The sequence below is a fragment of the Rhamphochromis longiceps genome, linkage group LG23, assembly GCF_057381845.1.
Source record: "Rhamphochromis longiceps isolate RC_006_pf linkage group LG23, R_longiceps_female_GT1.1, whole genome shotgun sequence".
Classification (NCBI taxonomy): Eukaryota; Metazoa; Chordata; class Actinopteri; order Cichliformes; family Cichlidae; genus Rhamphochromis; species Rhamphochromis longiceps.
The window spans coordinates 6,475,542-6,498,883 of NC_140578.1; the positions used below are offsets into that span (position 1 = coordinate 6,475,542).

Here is a 23,342-nt window from a genome sequence, read left to right on the forward strand (position 1 = left end):
GATGTACACTCACTTAGTAAAATACACTGCATTCTAAACGTATTCTAGTTAGCAAAAAACAAACAAACAAAAAACTGTTCAAATATACCCCGAAGCTAAGATTTTTCATCGAGGACGTTGATTGGCCAAAGAACACCATGTCCCACAATGCAAAGCTCAATGTTGACATGCAACAATGGCGGCTTCCAATGTAAGCGTGGAAAGTGTAAGACGACTGTTAAACGACAGTTTAACAAATCTGGGATTTGAAGTTTACCCGTTAAAGGTATAATGAATTGTATAGTTTTATATTGAAAAGTATGAAAAAATCATTCTGATCGTAGAACTATTTCTTTTATATTTCCCAGTTAAATATTTACGTTTAAATATTAATTGTTAAACATGCTACAACAAGTAAAAATAGCGATAGATGGTTGAATACTGCATGTTTACTGACGTATTACTGGTTCTTGCCTTTAAGGGAATGTGTCATTGTCATTCTTTTCTGTTCTTTTATTATTTTATTTTCTGTTATTTTATTGAATTGAAATTTTCAGCCAAATCAGATGATTTGTGATGGAGTAACCTGCACATATTTGGTTCTTACTCCCTAACATGTCCCTCTGTTTGCAGATTGGCTGGTACAACTCTGTGCTACCTCCCACCCTGCACCTGTCATATCCAGATGATACCCTGGCTGTGGTGGTGCTCAGCACTCCCGCCATGTTTGAAGAGGCCTTTCTGCCTTTCCTCGAGCAGAGGTGCTACCAGGGGCTTAATGACCCCATAGACCAGTGTGTTAGACAATGCATCACCTCTGCTGTCTCTCAGGTGAGGATGGAGGAGTGGTGACCAGGGTTATTTTAGTTAAACTAATTAAAAAGTAAAACTAAATTTTGAAAATGTAGTAATAATAATAATGATAATAATAGTAGCAGTAATAATAATAACAAATATACAGGAAATATTTCTAGTTTTAGTCATTTTTTTTTTATTAATGAGAAGCCAACATGAGAAGCCACTGAGGTCTGTACTACAATGCAGGATCTTGGCTTATCCAGTTAATTTTAAGGTTAACTCTTACCAGGGTAAATGGTAACATATACCATAGGCCTAACTCCTTTGAAGCCGATTATGTTTCAAATTAGAGATCAACAGGGACAAAATTACCACCTACTGATCAATCAGTTGACTGGAAAATAGCACTTCTGGAAGATCCCTCAGGCTGTTGGCGGGTCTGAAGCTTTTCAGTAGCGTCTACACTCATACCACTGATTTGTCTGCAGCTGCCAGCACACTTATCCATGTCTGTGATTTGTCAGATGCTGGCAGTACCACTCTTTTCATGTGAACATGCTCGTAGCTGGATTGATAAACCCTGAGTTAATTTTTGAGTTGATAAGCGGCTTCGTGCGACCGCTCAGTCTGATCGCCACTGTTAGGTTAAGTGGGTCCAGACAACGGAAAGATACCCTGGGTATGCTGAACTTTCTTTGTAGTGTAGAGCTCAGATGCACATGTGTATTGAAAACAGGACGTCTATGTTTGCGTAGTTGTGTTCCAAAATCATACTGTTTTTAAATCTTTCTCCTTCCCTCTGAAAAATGCCACTTATTTCTGAATAAAGGAAAACCTAAAAGTAGCACTGAAACTGATCAAAAATTAAACTAAAACTAAAGCGAATACACTAAAAATGGTTAAAAATACTTGGCTATAATAATGGTGGTAGTGATTGCAAAAATCAGTTTCAGTGGTTCACTTCATTTAATTTCAATCTGCAGTTCATTCACTGTTAGTGACCTAATTATAATTCTTCTCAAACGCCTGCATTCTTTTGTCTGTATTCATTTTCACTATGACTGACTTTTTCCAGCATCCTAAGGCCTGTATTACAAAGTGAGTTCAACTTACAGTATACCTCAATGGGTATTTCCACTGGGAAAATACAAAGGCTTTAAATGCTATTGAAAAACTTTAGACCCTCCTATTCCCCATACACAGAAGTCTCAGGTGTCTTCCAAGTATTGTAATGCTATTTTCCTGAGATCTGATTAGTCAGAAGGCGGTGATTTTATACCTATTGATTTTGATTTTAATCTGGGGTTAACCCTAAAGTTACCTGGCTAGATGAAATCCTGCCTTGGAGTGCAGGTTTCTGCTGAAGGCCAGTCTTGTATAGCGCTGCTATTTTGAGACAGTATTCAAATTCTAGACACTTATTTAACCACATGTATTCCTTCTTTTTGACATTTTTTAGCTTGGCTAATATAATTAGCTTTTCTTTAATTATCAAAGAGCCTTTGCAGAAGTGCTGGCTTCTGAAAATGGGGCTCTCCATGCAGTTTTGTTATTTCCAATATTTCTAATTAACTTCACGTTGGATTAAATGAAAAAATAAAATACTCACATACTAAACGTCTAAGTCACTCCTTCATTTTTGTTGTTTCTCATTAAATTTTTCTATATGTTCAGTCTCAGTTAGTTTCCAGGCAGTCATTGAAGTCACTTAGCTTAGACTGGCTGTACTTGACATGAGAAGTCGCGTGTTTGATGAGCCCCCTGGATTATTGAACAAGGCTGTGCAATCAGGGTAATACCTATAAATCTAAAGAGATGTCATCCACTAAGGATGTGCCTTGTGTCACCCTGTTTCTTATCAGATTCACTGAAATTTAATAGGTTATGGTGGAAGCTTGTTTCTGCCACTGCAAAAAGGCCACCCTTTTCCTGACCTGCAGATCCTTTTTTGCCATCTATAACTCACATTTTCTGTCATTATCACATTTTGAGTCAAGTATCTTGAAATGTCTCCTTACGAACTCACACCTCTGAGAGAGTAACTCAAAGTTGAGAAAAATAACCCAAAATTTTCACATACTTCTGGTGACTTATGGATGAAAAAAACACAACTTTTTTTCAGTGCTGAATCAAGCTTCCATACTATGATCTGTCTCTGCACCGTGTTTACTAAAAACTGATGTGACTTTTTTTGTTTTGTTTTGCACGACTGAACAATGCTGATTTATTAGACCACCTGTCATAAAAACAAGAAAACAAAATACTTTAGAAACCTCTCAAAAACTTGTTTAAATTAAAAATTGCATTGTTATTTATTGGACAAATAACAAAGTCAGAAATGAATCATAACATTAATGGTAACATTCAGTGACCAAAATGTAATTTTTGATTTCATTCAAAATAACCATAATTTAGCATCTTATTCAAAAATGTATATTTTTAGTTATATTTTAGAATTGAAAATATAATTTTGATTAAGGCGCTTGTGCATACTGGTATATCAACTGTTATGGAAATATAAAAAATATTTTGTAATAACCAGTGCTGCTAATTTAGGGCACTTGTAACTTAAACCTTACATTGTATGAGTGAGCTTACAGTTTGCGTGTGCATACAGTTTAAACACAGTGTAAAGGTTACTGGAAGCCTATAGCACATGAAACTTTATGGGGCCTTAGGCCTGGATTGCTTGGGTGTATCTACGGTATGAGTATACTGTATTTTATATGTATTTCTATCTTTTATATCCTATCATTATAGTTTTTAAGTATTTAATTATAGTTTTTAAGTATTTATCTTTTGTGATGTTGCACTGACCAGAGACATCTTTCAATTTCATTGTACCTGTGACAATGACAATAAAGAATATTCATTCATTCATTCGGAAAGCCTCTGACAGTCTCACAGCATCATCATGCTGGCTAACTCTATTTAGATTGCAACTATAATCATATTCATGAACTTTTTCTCACGTTTAAACATATTTCTTACTTGATCCTGCCCTGCAGTGTTTTCCAGGAGAGAAGGTGGATGTGAGGTACGACTATGAGCTACTGCCCAGCAGGAAGCCCAAGTTCTTGGCCCAGACTGCAGCTCATGTATCGGGAGCAGCTTTTTACTACCAAAAGGCTGATGTGACGGAGCAGCCCTGGGCTGAAAAAGTAATCACATTCTTGTTTGCTCCCTTGGCACATTTTTTAAAGGCAGTCTTTACCTTTCTTGTGTGCTGTGATCCTTTGATCCTTTTGCTTTCAGAAAATGTTTGGAGTGTGTGTGCATCCGCGGTTTGGGGGCTGGTTTGCCATCCGAGCTCTGTTGGTGTTTGGAGATGTCACGGTGGGCTCTGAGCTGGTGCAGCCTGTTCCTCCTGACTGTGTGCCATCCAGAGAGGGCAGGATAAAGCTGCTGGAGGCTTTTAACTTTCACTGGCAGGTAACATCTTTTAGTCATAAAACCTGCATCACACACAAACTGTAGATAGACACCAACAACTGTTTTGTGCTCTGTGATGGAGGTTTTGTTCTCTGAGAAGAATTGACTGCGCTGTAGGGGTGATGTGGAAAAGGACCCATGTTGTTGTCCTGTTTCCTATTTCATGACGCTAAAAATTGACAAATTTGGCAAATTTCATATCATTGGTTAGTTTTTGAAGCTGCATTTTACTTTTCCAATCTTTGGGAAGTTTCAGTATGTCAGATTAATGTATAACTGAATTTTTCCACCATTCTGCCTCATCAGGATTGGAGCTACCGAAACATTATCAGTCCAATCCAGACCTACTCTCAGAAACAGAGGGACTACTTCTCCACCCCTCCTGCCCAGCGTGTGGCTCTGCTCAGGGCTTGGGGCTATCTGCCAAGTGACAATAATCAACCTGAACCCACCTCGGACACACAGAGTCAAGAAATTGGACATGGGTGAATTGTGGAAGCACCGCCTGTCCTTTCTGAATTCAAACCTCTGCTGTATCTAGAACTTAAATGAAGTCTTGGTTGAACACCTTTTTAATCAAACAGCTTCTTATTGAGACCAAACCTGGGATTTTAATGTAGGCTTGGCTTTTTGGTGAAAGCTGCTTTTTCAGGGTTGAAAATGTGTTTGATTCTTTGTTTTGTTTTTTTCTTAAAAGTTTAACACTACTGGAAATATCAGTAACATATCAGCTTCCTCTACGTCTTGTATTATTAGGTAATAGCTGATATTATTGAGTGGATGTTTGCTGAGTAGTATTCTGTTCAGGAAAGCAGAGTTTGCAGTCTGATGTGCTTTTGCATAGTAATGCACTTTAGTTTTTGTTGTGTCCTATCGGGAAAATAGAGAATGTGTGTGTCCAAGTAGCAACAGGAAGGTTTTGCTTCACATTTTGAATGACTCAAGTTGAAAATTGAGTTAAGCCATGTGTCATCAGCATGTTTAATCTGCATGCAAGTGCCTTGATTTAAAAAAAGAACACTATTGTTTTTCTGTATAATGTTTTTATTTGATTTAACAGTGAAGCAATAAAAGTTGAGACTAAATGGCAACATCGCTTTAGTCTGTGAGCAGTATGACTCAAAAAATTATAGTTGCTTGAATATTACTTTTTTTTTGTCCAGAGATGAGACTTAACCCAACAAACTGAGAAATATCTGAAGGATTCTTTAACAATGCTAATTCTTGTGTTATGTCTTTCTCTATGTTCTTTTCATGCTTGCGTGGATTCCCTGTGGATACTAAAGCCTCCTCTCACAGTCCAAAGAGATGCGTGGGGTTAGTGTAATGGAACTCTAAACTGGCCCTAGGTGTGAATGTGAGCATGAATGGTTGTCTGTTTCTGTTTTAGCCCTGTGACAGACTGGTGATGTCAGCTGGGATCGTCACCAGCCTCACACGACCCTGAATTCTGAATTGCATAAGCAGAAGACAACGTATTGATGATATATGACAATATATTCCTTCTGGATCCAAGAAGGATGTAAACCTGTATATATGCCATCCATGCATGCAGTCTTTGTGCAGGGCTTTGAGAAAAATATTGATCACATCTGTAATTTTTTCCAGAACAGTGTACTTGTTACAGGACTTTTTCTTTAAGTTTATAGTTCAAACTGAATGAACCTACTTGCAGAAAATCAACGCTGAATATTGCAGCACAAAGTCAGAAATTATTATTTTGTTAAAACAAACAAACAAACAAAAAAGTCCATCCAGTTATCTGTCTCCAGTATTCATTCGCTCCATTGTTTTGTCCTTGTCTCTAGTTTACCTGACACTCAGCTGATGCATTATAGATGTGAGCAGCCTCTGCCCACCTGCCTGGTGACAGACTGACTACCTTTAACTGTGACTAACCTCGGTGACGTTGAGTCAGCACCCAGCATGCTACTGTGATCCTGAGAATGCTCAGTTTGTCAGGTTTATCTGCTCCTGTCTGTTTATTTTTAAGAGGAATGAATACAACAGGATCTAATGTGCACTGAGGGGTTAACTGGATCTGTACGGGTTCAGTCCAGGTCACGTTTACACTTACGCCTCTAGGTGTCGCTGTTGTCGTGAGGCTGAGGGTTTGCGCTGCTGTTTCTGAAGCATCTGCAAATGTTCAGCACTTCATAAAGTCAAGTACTGACTGCAGATAACCTGCCTCAGATTATGAAGTATACATTTGCACACAGCTCAGTGAATCTCAGACAACTCTTTCACTCTTAGTTAAACGGCTGTACTCTCTGCTATGTTTTACTTTCAATTTTGGTGACTTTTTTACTCCACTGAGCCCTCTATTGCTTAATTTCCTCTTTAATGCTCAATCCAACACCCCATCCCTGACTCCTTTACTCTCCTTTGCTCTTATTGCCTCTCTCTCCTCACCCCTTTCTCCCGCCTGTGCTATTCTGTCTATCTGTGTACTGAATCAGCATTTCAGAGCAGTATGCCGCAGGCCTGCAGAGAGCCAGACCATGGAGTTAATTATACTCCCACAGATACTCCATCGCTCCTCTTTCCCCCACCACTGTTACTCCATCCCATCCCACCTCACTCTCCCCTTTTCTTGCTTTCTCTGTGTCATTTTTTTTTAGGAGGGGTCTTCATTTCTCAGCCCAACATACTGTGAGCTTCTAACATTTGATTTTCTGAATTCTGAATTTGATCAAGAAGACAAGTTACTGTTAAAGTTAGTGAAGCAAAGTTATGTAACTTATCTTTGGCTGTACTGAAGTGAGGCAAATTCTGCATGCTACATTTGCAGATGCAGATGTTTAGCACGGGTGATATATTTGGCACAAATTTACACACCAAGAACTGAAGCAAGCACAGAAATCATTAGCAGAATGATGCTTTTCTAGCATATTTTCTCTTCTTTCCTTCCATCTTTGGTTAGTTCTGAATAGTCATTCTGATGAGGTGCAGGGGTAATTTTCTTTGTGAAAAAAAATGGGAGAAGCCAACTCTCGGGTTTCTGAGTCCTTAGAGGTGAGTAGTATGCCTCACCTCTCTGCAGCTGGCAAAAAACACATATATGGAGCAGAGCATGTCTGAAATGAAGCAAAAAGACAAGCAAGCGGGATGTAGGGAGATACTCCTGATGATCAAGCTCTCCCTTCGCGTCTGTTCAGTATCCTGCAGGAAAGCACATTGCAGATCGTGTTGGCAGGCAGAACTGCAGGCAGAACTGCACCAGCAGGTTCTCATGCTTCCAGTGTTTTTGCAGAACTACACAGGCAGTTTTTGGACTTTCACTGAGTTTAACAGATTTGATTGTTGGAAACAGTAAAATGGTTTTAAAAAAAAACAACCCTTTTCATGATTCACAACAACACGAACAAAAACCATCAACAAGAACATGAAGCACCCAGATTCTCAGATCTGTCATAGTTTTCTAAATAGTTCAAAAATAAAATAAGTTATGAATATATCTGCAAGGAGGAATGATGCTAAAAGTATACTGGATGCTGCTCCTCTAAAATCCAAAGATGGAAAAACAACTCTGGGCTGTAATTTAATGTGTTTGCTGCACAAATTATCTGAATCTCAGATAGTTTTGGGCAGAGATGAAAAAGAGGAGGAAAAAATGAGTGGTGTTTCATGAGTTGTGGATCAGTGAAGCAGTGTTATCCGCCCACAGACATAAGCTAACAAGAGGAGAGGGGAAAGGGCAGCAGAGTACCAGCAACAGAGGAGGAACTGAAAGCCGAGTGGGGGGAGGAAAGGACCGGCATCTAGAGAATTTAGTGGAATTTTGAATTGAATGTTTATTATGCTATTCTGAAACTGAGAAAGAAAAGGGAGAATTTAACACTGACCATTTAAATAACCGAGGTTGAAGTTTATGAGAAAAGGGGAGGATCCTAATTATAACTCTTCTCCATTTCCTGCACATCCCATATTTGCTTATTCTGACGAAATAGTCTCACTTTATTCCTCAAAAGGTCTGCCTCTCTTTAAACCACACTGCCTCGGTGTGTATCTGTGTGTTTTAGGAGGTTTAAAATTTTTAAAACCACCTCCTTATCACTTTCTTGGCTTAGCATAATTAACTAGTCTTTTGCATCAGAATTCTCCCTGCAGCCAATTGGTTATTTAGCTGTGCCTGTGCAGTCCAATGGTTGTGGACAGGGAGTGGTCAGCAGGGGAAGAAGGGAATACTGAGAGAGAAAGCGAGTGGAGGTGGGTAAGTGGAGAACTGCCCAATTGTCTTATCAGACACCACCTGCAATAGACTAGAAATCCACCCTCTTTACACAACAAAAAATAAAATAAGCACAAGTACTATTTAAAACATCAATAAATCAGGTGCATTGCATCATTAGCAAACCTGCTCAGTTCCCCCAGCTGTAAAAGTGCAGTGAACATCTCAGTGTGTACATTTAGTTTGTCAGAAAGGGAGAATTTGGCTGATCTGTCTGTGTGCAAACTCTTCATTTGTGCTAAATGCCATCGGGTTGCTTGCACATGTACTTAAGTATTGCCATCATTTATTTTTATGTAAATCCAAGTATATGCAAACTTAAAAAAACAACAACAACAACAACTAAGATTTATTGAATGTGAGGCTAAAGATATTGCAACGGCAATATTTCTGTTTCTTTTGGACAACAACATAACAACGTTCACCTGACACCGCATCATCTCCACAATAACCGAGCCATCACGCAACAGGGTGGCAGGCAGACAGCAGAGGATTAGCTCGAGCTAAGACTCCCCTTACATAATCCACATTTTTAGATTAACTTCATTTCCTTGAGACAGTGATATATTTCAGCCTTTGAACCATAAAAGAGGAATGCAGCCTCACAAAAAAAAGAAGCAGAAAACGAAACGGAGGGTGGTTGTCATTTACAATATAAAATACTCTCCTGTGTCTACTGAGATGGAACGTTTATGCTGTTGTGGAGTACACACAGCAGTGCTTCAGTTCTGGGAGTAAAAGAGGCCTTTATAAATCTTGGATGAACCTGCTTTGGTTACTAGCAACAGTTATGGAAAATAAAAACTGGAGATAAAATTTAGTGGCACAGGAGCAGAGATAAAATAGAAAGACTCAGTAATGCCTGTTATGCTTCAGCCCAAAAACAGCTATCGTGAGCCATCAGCATGAACTGCTGCTCATACCAGATCGAGTCTGCAGCAAAAACCCTAAATGTGTTTTTAAGTGAGAGAAAGAAATGAGAGCATCTTATTGGTTATGGATTCGACATTTACAGAATGAGGAGCGAGCTACTATTTATTGTCCTTGTCTTATAGTTCTGCTTTAAGGTCAGAGTCGGGGCTTTTTTAAACTCTTCATATCAAGCCAGCGAAGATGAAGTCAAAGCCATTATTTCCTATTTTCCTTATATGGAGATGACCTGCTGAAACGCAAACCGATCATCAGAATGGGGAAGAAATGTAATTAAGGTGACTTTGAACATGACATGGTTGGTGGAAAATGGCACCAAACCAGGAGAAAGGTGTCTGAAAATCCAAATAATACTTCACATCCATGAACAAGAGCAGTGATTGATTCCTCTTTTGTGGTGAGGAAAGTTATACTGCACCCATTTTTACCCCTCAACCGTAAATATCTGATGCTGTTGTCATACCACTGGGCGGGTGGGAGGGCAGGGTAGACACCCAAATTTGTGAATGCAATAATTCGGGAACGAGACAATGTAGGATTTTGAAATTCATACTATAGGTGCAATCTCAGATGAGTTCAAATCCTGGTGACCTCAACCTCAAGGTCAAGATCAGAGGTCAAGTTTTCTGAAGGAAGAAGTAGGATCTTCTCCATACGCACGTCTACTAGGAGTCTGAGGAGTGGAGTTGGCAACCACCAGTACTTTTTCGATTCGTGGTGGGGAGTGTTCTCGCTCCTTTCTCCTCGCTTTCTATTGTTTGATTGCAGTGAGCTCCATGCTGCTTGGTCTGCTGCTCTCTACCAGTGTTGGTCAAGTTACTTGAAAAAAGTAATCAGTAACTAATTACTGATTACTTCCCAAAAAGTAATCCCGTTACTTTACTGACTACTTAATTAATAACTGATTAAGTAATTAGTTACTTAGTTACTTTTAAAAACATGATTTATCCCCTAAATGGGTAATAAAGTGATAGATCTTTCAGCCCAATTCTACTTTTTCTGCATAATCAATCATATAAAATGTAATCAAATGAAAAAGTCTCTTTTTAAAACTTGTTTTATTAGTTTTAATCTTTTAACTTTATGCATCAAGCAAACATTAAATTATATGCAACATTCTCTGACTGGAAGAAATTTGTTTAACATTTAAACCTATTTTCTGCATATACCAGCATATAAAATAAAATAGTTTTTTGTGTTTACACTCACTCTGTCAAATAGATGCACATAAAACACAGCAGAAAATAAATAAAATCAAAGAATCAGCGGTCCTGTTGCTCTATTTTCACCTGTATAGCAGGAGTGGGGCAGGTGGAGGTTTGCCCTGGTGCAGGTGTGCCGCAGCAGTACGGCAGTTTCTCTGTTTTGGAATGTGGTTTTGGAATTTCACATTCCAGCGGCAGCTTATTTGGTGCTTGCTCGGACGTTTAGGGTTCCCACGCATTGATCAGTGGACGCTAATGTTTTTGTCACTTTTTACGTAATCAAACTCAAAGTAAGGTTAGTACTTCCACGCGTTAAACGCTGCACGTCATACTCGCTGCCGCACTCGTTATATTATCCATTTTTGATCTGCACACAGCTGTTGCCACGAACGTCGCGCTCGCTTACGTCATTGTCATGAGACACTCTCGCAAAAAAAATCACGGTTTTAGTAACGCAGTAACGCAGCGTGCTTACGGGAAAGTAACAGTAATTTAATTACCGTTTTTGCAATAGTAATCCCTTACTTTACTCTTTACTCGAAAAAAGTAATCGGATTACAGTAACTGCCCATCTCTGCTCTCTACTAATGCTCTCATACACATATGTGTTTATCAGCTAATTTATAGCTATGCATTAAGCGTTACATCACAGCTGCTGATGAACTCTAAATCTGCCTCTTAATGCGTTTCTCTGAAACACAAGGAGAAACAATTACATCATTCACCTCAGCTTTGCCTTTCACTTTTCCTCTTCTTCTGTTCTCTCTTTCTACATGCGTGAAGGATTTTTTGAAGGAGGTAGAACTGTAGAGAAAATAGTTTGATCATCTTTCTGCGGTGTCCTCCTGTGTCCTCCCAGTTTGTCGTATTGGATGGGACTCATTCATAATTATCATTAACTGTTTTGAATCGGCAGAAGGAACATTTTTCTAGTTCTAAAGTGTACGTAATAGACTTTTTGCAACAATACTGGACCTAAAATGTATTATGCCAGTCACCTGCAAACAAAAAGAAAAGCCTGTGTGGAGTTTGATTGTGCACAAGTGTTTTAACCTAGAAGTAAAACTTGATAAACCACAGAAATATTGTCCTAAAGCATTAGGTGGTACAATCACATGTTTATATTTATATTTAACATCCACTTTGCTAAATCTGGTGTTTTGCATTCAACATGATATATGGGAATTAGGAGTATGCGTATGTGCCTGTGCATTGTGATTTATTTTTATGTAAATGAGCTCCATTCTGAAGCAGCATTGCTTCTGCACTGTATGGCTGCAATCCAGCATAATTAAATTGATTTTCATGCACATGCACAAAGCAAAATCCTGTTCAGTGTTTGTCCTTAAAGTCAGAACAGGGCTGATGTGGAGCTTCTGGGGATTGGTGACTTAGTCTGATTAGTTGTGTGGTGTCAGTGAGCCAATGATCACCTCTAAGTAAAATATCCCCAGTAATGGAGATGTTCGCTGGTCAAATCTTATTCAAGTCAAATGCTTAAATATTCACAGGCTGATGTGGAACTTCATCTGCACCCACTGAGAAGGCAAGAAGAGGCTGCAGGCTTTGCTTTCAAGCTCTTGAGTACTCAGCGCACCTGTCGTTCGCCATTCAGCGTCAATAAGTGTAATGGGAGAACAGCTGAATTCATTAGGCTCAGATTGACCTGCTATGACGAGCAATTTAGTTTCAAACACAGTTAGGCACCTGCGGGAGAGAGGAAATTAGCAATTTAAATAGGGACGATTATAGGCCAGGCCACTGTGTGCGTGTATGTCCTTGTGTGTAGCCAGACACACAGGCATCTCCACTCTACTCACTTACTTGAGTAACACATTGTCGAGGTTTATACCATCTGAAATATTGACACAGCATAATGCTCTCCTCCCACGCCTCAATGCACTTTTTATAAATAGAGTGCCTGTGCTGAACGCAGCTGGAGAGCACTTCTGAGAGTGCTTGAATCTGACACAACACAGAGAAACCACTCTGCCTACTCCTACATTTAGCTGGCAGGCCTTGCAAAGTAGTTACCAGTTTGAGCATTTAAATTACAGATGACTTTGATGTGAAAGTTACAGAAAATGAGTTTTAAAGTTATGGATACAGTGTCAGCTTATGCTAGAGTTTGTACAAGATGCTTACTTGATCATTTAGTAACTTGATTATTTATTTAGTAACTTGATTGGGTGGGTTGTCTAGTGGATTTTATTAAACTATTTCTAGCAATGTTAGTGGAGCGACTGGAAGTGATTATACTGTATTTGAACAGAGTGACCATTTAAATCACTTCATGGAAACACTCATACACAGTTAATTCAGTTTGGGGATCTCCCGTCAACATGCAGACCAGAAAATCATCCGATTGGACCATGACCTTCAGATGAGAGGACAATGTACACACATTCATGGTTTCCAGAAGATAAATTCTGTATTCTTCAGTTATCTCTTGACTTTTCCTCCACTGAGGACTTTCTTACAGCCAAGAAAGCACTGATCACTGCGTGGCCAGGCGAGAATGATCATGTTTTACACGTTGGAAATGTTTTGAGATGTTTAAAGTGTAAAATTAACCTCACTGACTAAATTTTTTGTTACTATTACAATATTAGCTGTGTTTTTAGTCTCTTTCAGCAGTCTAATGCACCCTGCCACAAATCAAAAATGATTCAGGAACAGTGTTGGTCAAGTTACTTGAAAAAGTAATCAGTAACTAATTACTGATTAGTAACTAATTACTGATTACTTCCCCCAAAAAGTAATCCTGTTACTTTACTGATTACTTATTTTCAAAAGTAATTAATACTTAGTTACTTAGTTACTGAGTTACTTTTTAAAAACACGATTTACAACCTGAATCGGTAATAAAGCGATAGATCTTTCAGCCCAATTCTACTTTATCTGCATAATCCATCATACAAAATGTAATCAAATGGAAAAGTCTCTTTTTAAAACTTGTTTTATCAGTTTTAATCTTTTAACTTTATGCATCAAGCAAAAATTAAATTATATGCAACATTCACTGACTGGAAGAAATTTCTTTAACATTTAAACCTATTTTCTGCACATTCCAGCATATAAAATAAAATATTTTTTTGTGTTTACACTCACTCTGTCAAATAGATGCACGTAAAACACAGCAGAAAATAAATAACATCAAAGACTAGCGGTCCTTTTGCTCTACCTATAAAGCAGGAGTGGCGTAGGCGGAGGTTTGCCCTGGTGCAGGTGTGCCGCAGTTGAAGAATCCGCGAGTTTCTCTCTGAATTTCACGTTACATCGTTGCGCACTCGGTGCTTGCTCGGAAGTTAAGGGGTTTTTTTCGCTGTAAAAAGATGTTTTCTTCCCACGCAGTGATCAACGGACGCTAATGTTTTTGTCACTTTTTATGGAATCAAACTCAAAGTAAGGTCAGTACTTCCACGCTTTAAATGGTAAATGGTAAATGGCCTGTATTTATATTATTTATTATTATTATTAACCTTTATTTAACCAGGAAAAGTCCCATTGAGATTAAAAACCTCTTTTGCAAGGGAGTCCTGGCCAAGAGGCGACAACACGTTGAAATTACAAAGTTACATACATATTATAAATAACAATTACATTTTAAAAACATTTTTCTCTGGCTCTCTCAATCTGGACTTAAAAGCATTTAATGAAATAAGATCTGCTATCTTCCAGTCTTTTTGCATCATGTTCCATGTGAAAGGGGCAGCATAAGTAAAAGCCCTCTTTCCCAGTTCAGTTCTGGCAAATGGAACATTGAGCAATAAAAGATCGCTTGAACGCAGGCTGTAAGAAACAGTACTTCTCCATGTGAGCAGATCGCAAATGTAGGTGGGCATTTGTCCAAGCAGGGCCTTATAAATAAAGATGCACCAGTGAGCAAACCTCCTGGAGGACAACGAAGGCCATCCCACTCGAGCGTACAGATCACAACAATGGGTCAAGGCCCTACAGTTTGTAATAAACCGTAAGGAGGCATGATAAACTGAGTCAATCTTATGAAGACACTGGGCGGAAGCATTCATGTACAGCAGATCACCATAATCTAAAACAGATAAAAATGTAGCATTTACAAGACGCTTTTTTGTCTCAAAAGAAAAGCAAAATTTGTTTCGAAAGAAAAATCCCAATTTTAGTTTGAGTTTTTTCACAAGATTGTCTATGTGAGGTTTAAAGGTCAGAGAATCATCAATTAAAAAGCCAAGATATTTATACGTATGCACCACTTCTATGAGGTTTCCCTCAAGAGTGGACACCAAGGGGACAGTTTGAGGAAATCTCTTCATGTTTGAAAACAACATTAGCTTTGTCTTTTCAGCATTGAGAACCAATTTCAGCTCCAGAAGTGTGTGCTGAACCACGTCAAAAGCTTTCTGCAACGATTCTATTGCCTTTTCAAAGTTTGAGCCAAAGGAATAAATAACTGTGTCATCAGCATAAAAATGCATAATAGCATTGGACACATTTTGTCCCAAATCATTTATATACATGATGAACAGCAGAGGTCCTAAAATTGAACCCTGTGGCACCCCAGTGTGAATATTCAAAAGTTCTGAGCACAGATTTTCACATTTAATGCATTGAGTCCTGTCACTCAAATAATTAGTAAACCAGGAGACAACATGTCTAGACAGCCCCAAAGAAAGAAGCCTATGCTTTAAAATGGCGTGATCCACAGTGTCGAAAGCTTTTGACAGGTCAATAAAGAGAGAAGCACAGTGCTGTTTTTTATCAAGAGCAACAAGTATGTCATTTATCACTTTTGTGGCAGCCGTGACAGCACTATGCTGTTTTCTGAACCCAGATTGTAGTTTTGAAAGAACTTCATTAGAGTACAAGAACTCTTTTAATTGCTCACTGACGAGAGACTCAAGGACTTTTGCCAAAACACACAAGTTTGATATTGGCCTGTAATTAGTCAAAATGGCCGGGTCGCCTCCTTTTAATATTGGCGTAACAAAAGCAGACTTCCAAACAAGTGGAATTTCTTTATTTTGGATTGAAAGATTAAAAAGGATCGTAAGAGGTTGTGCAATGTAATCAGCTGCTATTTTCAGAAAATAGGGCTCTATTAAGTCTGGCCCTGGGGGTTTCCTGTGATCTAAGGCTTTAAGAGCTTTATGCACTTCCTGGACAGAAAAAGGAGAAAAATCAAAAAGCTCCCCAATATATGTTTGGGGTTCTGTGCAGGGAATCATGGGGGCTGCTCCAACAGAGTTAAATAAAAAACCAGTAGCTACAAAGTGCTTGTTAAAGCTGTTTAAGACCTCAGTTCTGTCATAAACTGGGACAGAATCTTTTAAAATGAATTTTGGAAGAGCCTGTGGTATTTTATTTATAGATAAGGACTTACCGTAATTACTTTCCAAAATTTCTGAGGGTTATTGAGGTTTTCTGTAGTAACAGATAAATAATATTCTGACTTAGCCTTCTTGATAAGTGTCGTGCATTTGTTTCTTAATTTCCTGAAGTCTAACCAGTCAGTCAGGGAATCGTTTTTCCTAGCTTTTGCCCATGCCACGTTACGCTGATGGATGGACTCTGATAATTCCGATGAAAACCAAGGGTTCTCCCGTCCCTTGACCCTAAATTTTTTGGCAGGTGCATGCTTATTTAAAATCTTCATAAAAATTTCTTTAAAATAAGCCCAAGCCAGATGGATGTCTGGTATCAGACTCAAGTTTTCCCAATTTACCATAGACAAGTCATAATGAAACGCTTGCTCATTAAATATTTTAAAATTTCTTTTACAAATGATACGCGGTTTACATTTAGGGATTTTAGTGTTCCTACTGGTAGCAACTACACAATGATCACTTAAATCATTACAAAACACGCCTAGAGACAGAAACTTATGAGGGACATTTGTTAGAATTAGGTCAATCAAAGTAGATTTGTCAGGACTCTTTATATTTGGCCTTGTAGGTAGGTTGACCAACTGGCTAAGATTAACAGAGTCACAGAAGGATTTAAATTCATCAGAAGCTATATTCAGCCAGTCCCAGTTCAAGTCTCCGGCCAATAGAAGTTCGTTATATTTTAATTTGGACAGAAGATGCTTTAGAGATAATAAAGTTTCCTTTACAGCAGACGGAGGCCTATAGCACCCAACAACTGTTATAGAAAGAGACTTTACTATTTTAATATCCAAAGCCAAGAATTCCATTTGTTTAGGAATATAGCGCTTTACTAGTCCCTAAGGACCCCAAAGCGCTTTACATATCCAGTCATCCACCCATTCACGCACACATTCACACACTGGTGATGGCAAGCTACATTGTAGCCACAGCCACCCTGGGGCGCACTGACAGAGGCGAGGCTGCCGGACACTGGCGCCACCGGGCCCTCTGACCACCACCAGTAGGCAACGGGTGAAGTGTCTTGCCCAAGGACACAACGACCGAGACTGTCCAAGCCGGGGCTCGAACCGGCAACCTTCCGATTACAAGGCGAACTCCCAACTCTTGAGCCACGATCGCCCCAAAACGCTGCACGCTCATACTCTCTCCCGCACTCGCTATATTATCCATTGTTGATCTGCACACAGCTGTTGTCACGAACGTCGCGCTCGCTTACGTCATTGTCATGAGACATTCTCGCAAGAAAATCACAGTTTTAGTAACGCAGTAACGCAGCGTGCTTACGGTAAAGTAACAGTAATCTAATTACCGTTTTTGCAATAGTAATCCCTTACTTTACTCGTTACTCGAAAAAAGTAATCGGATTACAGTAACGCGTTACAAGTAACACGCTACTGCCCATCTCTGTTCAGGAATAACTGAGGAGCACAAGAACGAGTTCGAGGTGTTGACTCGGACTCCAAATTCCCCATTTCTCAGTCCAATCAAACATATGTGGACAAACAAGACCAGTCCATGGAGACCACGCTTTGTCCATGCTTTGACGAATCAGGGCTGTTTTGGCAGAAAAAGGGGGAACTTCTTTTGCTCATAATGTTATACACCTGATCGATGTATATTATTGTTACGTTCCCCACACACCCACACAAGGGCAGTATCAGGAGGCCCAGCTAGGGCCGTAACAATTATGTATCAGTTATAAATCGTCATCTGCCACTAAATTCAAGCATTGATTGGGGATCTAATTTTGTGCAATTGTAACTAGGAGTTAAAATGATCGATGCATTAATCTCATTTAAGGTGGTAAAGTACACTTTACTAAGATATTTTGCCAGATTTTCTTAAATTATTTTCTCCTTTGTGACAAGGTTATGACAACTAATGATGCATCAAGGGGGCAGCGTCTACTGTATGTCTCCAGGCAAAAGGGGGACCACCTGCCTGCAGAGTATTAGGCAGGTTGTCATAATCTTATACCTGATTGATGAATAGTTACCGTCAACTCGTTTTTTTGTTGTATTTTTTGTGGTTATTTTTTATTTGTTGTTGGGTTTTTTAATTTCCTTTGGTGTGTTTGCTGAACAGTAGGTGGGTGGAGAATATAAGAATACAGTAGATGTAACTTACACTACAATTCGCTCCAGCATGCAAATGCTTTCCACTGCGAAGGCACTCACTGTCCTAAATCCATTAGCACTGTTGCCTGCAGTCACGAGTTATCTCTCTCATCGCAGAAGAACTCATCTCCTTTTCTGTAAAAAGGCCAACAAGCCAAGTTTAACATGACTTAAAATTTATGACAGGAGTTCATATCATGTTCATGTCTCCACCTTGTAGGGAGACATTCTTCTACTTACCTGTGGTAAAAAGTATTGGACCATCTACATATTACAGCTATGGGAGCTTAAATTGCACCCCTTTCTAAATCCATAGGCATTAATACGCAGATGGTTTCCCCCTTTGCAGCTATATCCACTTCTACTGTCCTATGAATACTTTCTGCAAGATTTTGGAGTGTGTCTCTTGGAAGTTTGGACGTTCACCCAGAAGAGCATTTGTGAGGTTAGAAGCTGATGTTGGGTGAGAGGATCTGGTTTGAAATCTGTTCTAGTTTGTGTCAGGGCTCTGTGCATGCCGGTCAAGTTCTTCCACACTAAACTCATCCAACCATTCCTTTATGAACCTTGCGTTGTGCAATAGGCACAGTGGGAAATAAAAAAAAAGGGCCTTTCTCAAACTGTTCCCACAATTTTGGAAGCACAGAATTATCCAAATTGCCTTAGTAAGGGCAGGCATAAAGATTGATTTTGCAGTGTTGGCTCAGAGCAACCCCATACCTCAGGCTTTACAGCTGGCACACTGCAACCAGGCAGGTCCTATTCTCCTGCCATTCACCAAACACAAACTTGTCTATCAGACTGGCAGAGAGAGAAGCATAACTCATCACTCCACAGAACAGGTTTCCTCTGATCCAGAGTCCAGTGGCAGCATGTTTTGCACCACTTTATCCGATATGTTGTGCTTGGAAATGCAAAGCTTACATGCAGCCGTTCAGCCATGGACATGCATGCCATGGAACTCGAGGCTCACAGTTTTTGCTCTGATGTTATTGCCAGATGTTTGGAGCTCTGCAGTTAGTGAGTCAGCAGAGCGTTGGTACTATGTGCCTCAGCACTCAGCGACCCCTCTCTGTGACTTTCATCTGCCACTTTGTAGCTGAGTTGTTATGCTTCCACTTTGCAATAATACCACTTACGGTTGAACATTACATTTCTAGTAGGGAAGAAATTTGAATTTGCTTGTGAAGCTGTTGGGTTTCTAGTGAAGTTCATTGCCAAAAAACAAACTCCAAACATACTTTAGATTCAGACTGGCTGAGTCAGGCTTGTCGAAAGATATAAGCATCTGCTCTCTCTCTCTCTCTCTCTTACATGCATGCACACATACACACAGTCATGTATCCATGACTTCAGATGGCACTGATTTGAATTCATCCAGAGGTTTATTCTGACCTTTACCATACTATCATACTTGGCTAACCTTAACCTTTTCATAATTTTAATATGTGCCTTTAGGCCTAAAATTGAATCATTTACATCACGGAGGCATGTGTCCATGTGATTATGTAGATGGTTTTAGGTTCACAAAACAGACACACACACACAGAGCGAGAGGAAGAGAGAGCGAGTTCATATATTGGATCAATAGAAAGGCATCTTTCAGAAAAGAGGGAGGCTCATGTGGATGGCAGGAAATGCAGAGTTGCATCGCCTCTTTTTTCTACTTCTTCTCTTCCTTTTCTTGCATCTTCTGTTCTGCTCTCCTGTATTGATCCATAAAGGGCTGTTTTTAGCTGCAGCCTCCAGTATCATATTTGACCCTCCTTTTTTTTCTTTCTTTTTCCTTTTTCCTTTAATTTTTTTTATATCTTGTTTTTGGGTCACAGGATTTTTACCCCTAGGTCTGATCACTTGATCATGAAGTGAAAGTGAATGTTTTTCTCTGTGTTTTAAGTAGGTATTAACTCCTTCTCATTAATCACAGTAAATAAAGGCGGATTTGCAAATAATGTAATAGTCCATATCTTCTTGGGTGTTTCTTGAATTGTGTCATCTTTCTGCGGTGAACGTGCGTCGTCTTTAGGGAGGTTGTTAGCAGTAAGCATGTTCAAGGTGGATTGTTGTGGGCGTACTCTTTGTTCTCCTGGGAAGTGATAAACATTGCAGTCAAACTCATCAACACACCACTTGGACTTGGACAGAAGGGGAAATTGGGTTGGAGTAAAAGTACTGAGTTCATGACGGTATTCCCTTGATACCAGAAAACTGCTGGTTAATAAGAAAACTTTACATTAGGAGTGTTGCGCTGGTGTTTCAGCCATTCTGTGCTGACAGATATGCAAGAGCTTGGACTAACGGCGCTGTGTTTGTCCATCTCACTCTTACCTTCTGAGCTCCAGTGTGCAGTTTCATTTGAGTGGGCTTCTCCTTGGCTATTTTCAGTGTCTCCTGGGAGCAGTCGGACTACCCCTCTACCTGGAACAGGATCAAGAGGCTATCCATCACACAAGCCCAGCTACTAAACCAGCCTTCGCAAAGTGCTAAGCCAGCAGTTTCTGAGAAAAGGGCATGTAAGAATCTGTCTTTTATTTGTGTTTTGACAAAAATGCAAGGTAAGCATAAATGCGTTACATTCCCTGAGGTTAAACAGCTTACCCCTGTTGGGTGTTTCTTTTCGTGCAGACCCACTCAATGATGAAAAATACAAAGTGGACACACTCAGCTAGTGTGCTTGAGACGCTTATACTTTTACATGATTTTGGATTTTTTTTTTCATTATTGTTCAAGTCATTTCCTGTTTTAATCTGTAGTTGTAAGCCTTCCTACACTTCAGGCAATAGTTTCTGAGGCTTTGGTGCTGTTTCCAGCTCCCACCACTGTGTTGAGAGAACACAGTTCATACTTGCACATGTGCCGACCTCAATATTTGAAACTTATCATGCTATGTGTAATATGAGCATATACTATTGTAATTGTATATACACACACACACCAACTACTTTGTTAGTGTGGGTACATCTGCTTAAAAACACACCAGGCAGACTCACCAAAATTAAACAAAGGAAAAGGAAAAAAACTGCCTGGTCTGAAGGATCTCAATTTCTGTGGCAATATTCAGATAGTAAGGCCAGAATTTGGTGTAAACAACATGAAAAAATGGAGTCATCATGCCTTGTATCAGCCATTCAGGCCACTGGTGCTGTTATAATATTCTGGAGGATATTTTCTTGGCAAAACATTCATGTCAATCCACTACATTACTAATATGTTAACTGAAAATTCCCAGTTACCCCAATTGTCTGAATCTTTCTATGTGTGCTCACTATATTTAAAAAAATGTTTTAATGTTTAGAATTATTAAATATCATTAAATTAAATAAATTCACGGTCAATTCACACTGCCCAAGCACGTCTCATGCTAAATAGGAAGTCTTATTGTTACGGCTGAGCAGCTGGTGTGTTTGAGGAGCAGACCCAAAAGCAGACGCACAGGAAACAAAACTGAAGTGTAACAAAAAGCGAGATGTTTATTTAGGCTGATAGCAAAACATAGAAAACAAAAGGACTTAAGGAACTAAGTCAAAGAACAAAAGCTAAACCAAACTGCAAACAGTTAGAGCTAGACATGAAAACTATGACAAAAGTATGAACATGAACAGGGGCGTGAAGACATGAAAACTATCCATAGACATTAAGCGAGATTAAATAGACGACCGAACAATGAACAAAGAGAAACAGAGGACTTAAATACGCAGAAGGTTAATGAGGGAAGTGGAAACACATGGGGAACAGAGCTGACACAAATGAACATGATGCCACAGGGAGATACAAAACTGCACACACTGAACATGGAGACACAAGACTTTCAAAATAAAACAGGAAACATGGAGGGACATAAACTGGGACACGCAAGCTTGACACAAGAGACAGAAAGAGGGAGTGAGGGAGAACGAGAGAGAGGGGAAGACTTAAACACAGGGGATATGGGAAAGAAGGAACAAGACATGACGGGCTACAGAAACACATGGACACACACGATAGACCAGGGACACATGTAAGCAGGACGGGCAGACGAGACACCTTTCCCAGACTACATGGAAACAAATATAATTAAACATACAGCCACAGTAAAGAATAACTAAAAACGAACTAATAAAAACTATATTTTACCTTGGAGTGTGTGGATAAGACCAACCTATGCTGACTCCACACTCTGTTCTAAAACCCTTAAGTTAGAGGACATACTAACGTCCACACTCAGACATGGCTGTTCAAATAATGAGACTGAGATGCAGCAGATGGCAGGTGTGACCCATGATGCTTGTAGTGTACTTTTTGTATGCCAAGGCATTCATATCAATCATGAAAAACCACTTCTTCATGATGAGGCATTCTCCTCCACATCATGGCCCTTTCCTTTATAAGGATGCCCTTTATTACTGCTCTAACATCCATATCACCGAGGCCATCTATGGGGTTTGGGGTTGCCCAGTTAGGCACACATGCACACACTGAAGACTCACACCCTTATTAATGCGTGTCCTTGCACAAACATTGTTGGGGCAAACCAGGCATAAAATAACATAGTTTGCATTCATAGGGAGAGCTAGTCAGTCTGCCAGAGTTTGTTTGTGTCTTTGAAAAGTCTGTGAGTCTGACAAAAGAGTACCCAGTTTGTTATGTTAATTTAAAGTCTTTCAGGAGCTCAAATGGTTGTCTCAGCTAATGTTTTGATTTGACATCTCAGTAGAGCAGCAGAATAAAAATTATGACACTGGGCTAAGAGAAGAGGGAGAGGGAAGAGGACAGAGAGAGAGAGAGAGAGTAAAAGACATGATGAGACCTCATTAAGGCTATAACGAAGTGTGTGTGCACGCTCATGTTCCAGTACGTGCCAACGCACTGGGCATGATCCAGTCATTTTTGTGTGTGTCTGCGTCAGTGTGTGCAGATCTAAGGAGCCCCAGGGAGGGTTAAGTAGGGAAACAGAAGAGATTGAGGTGGGGAATTCTCATCAAAAGCTTCCAAATCAGGAAAGGTGTCGACAAGAGCCACCCTGCAAAGGGACAGAGGGGAGCGGAGGCAAAGGAGGGGAGTGTGTGTGTGTGTGTGGTTGTCGGGGATTCTGGTGAAAGACAGAAGAGTCATGTGTCTGAGATAAGGGTGGCAGCTATCCTTATAGAGAGAAAGGCGGAATACAAAAGTAGGAGGAACGGGAGTTACTTAAGATTACTGATAATAGTGGTGAAGGGGAGGTGGAGGTGTATTCATACAGAAACACGTCACAATGCGGATGCTCCACCCAACAACAGGTCATTTTGTTGGGTGGGGGTTTGGTGAT

General features: G+C 39.7%; 1 protein-coding gene across 1 annotated transcript; it reads left to right on the top strand.

The window, feature by feature from the left end:
• The first annotated feature begins 137 nt into the window (after positions 1-137).
• On the top strand, positions 138-5,300 carry mmachc (metabolism of cobalamin associated C). The gene is made up of 5 exons (XM_085397391.1): positions 138-265; positions 613-810; positions 3,786-3,938; positions 4,033-4,209; positions 4,516-5,300. Exons 1-5 carry the CDS (start codon positions 176-178, stop codon positions 4,696-4,698), a joined length of 801 nt encoding a protein of 266 aa, XP_085253517.1. The 5' UTR covers positions 138-175; the 3' UTR covers positions 4,699-5,300.
• Positions 5,301-23,342: the final 18,042 nt, after the last annotated feature.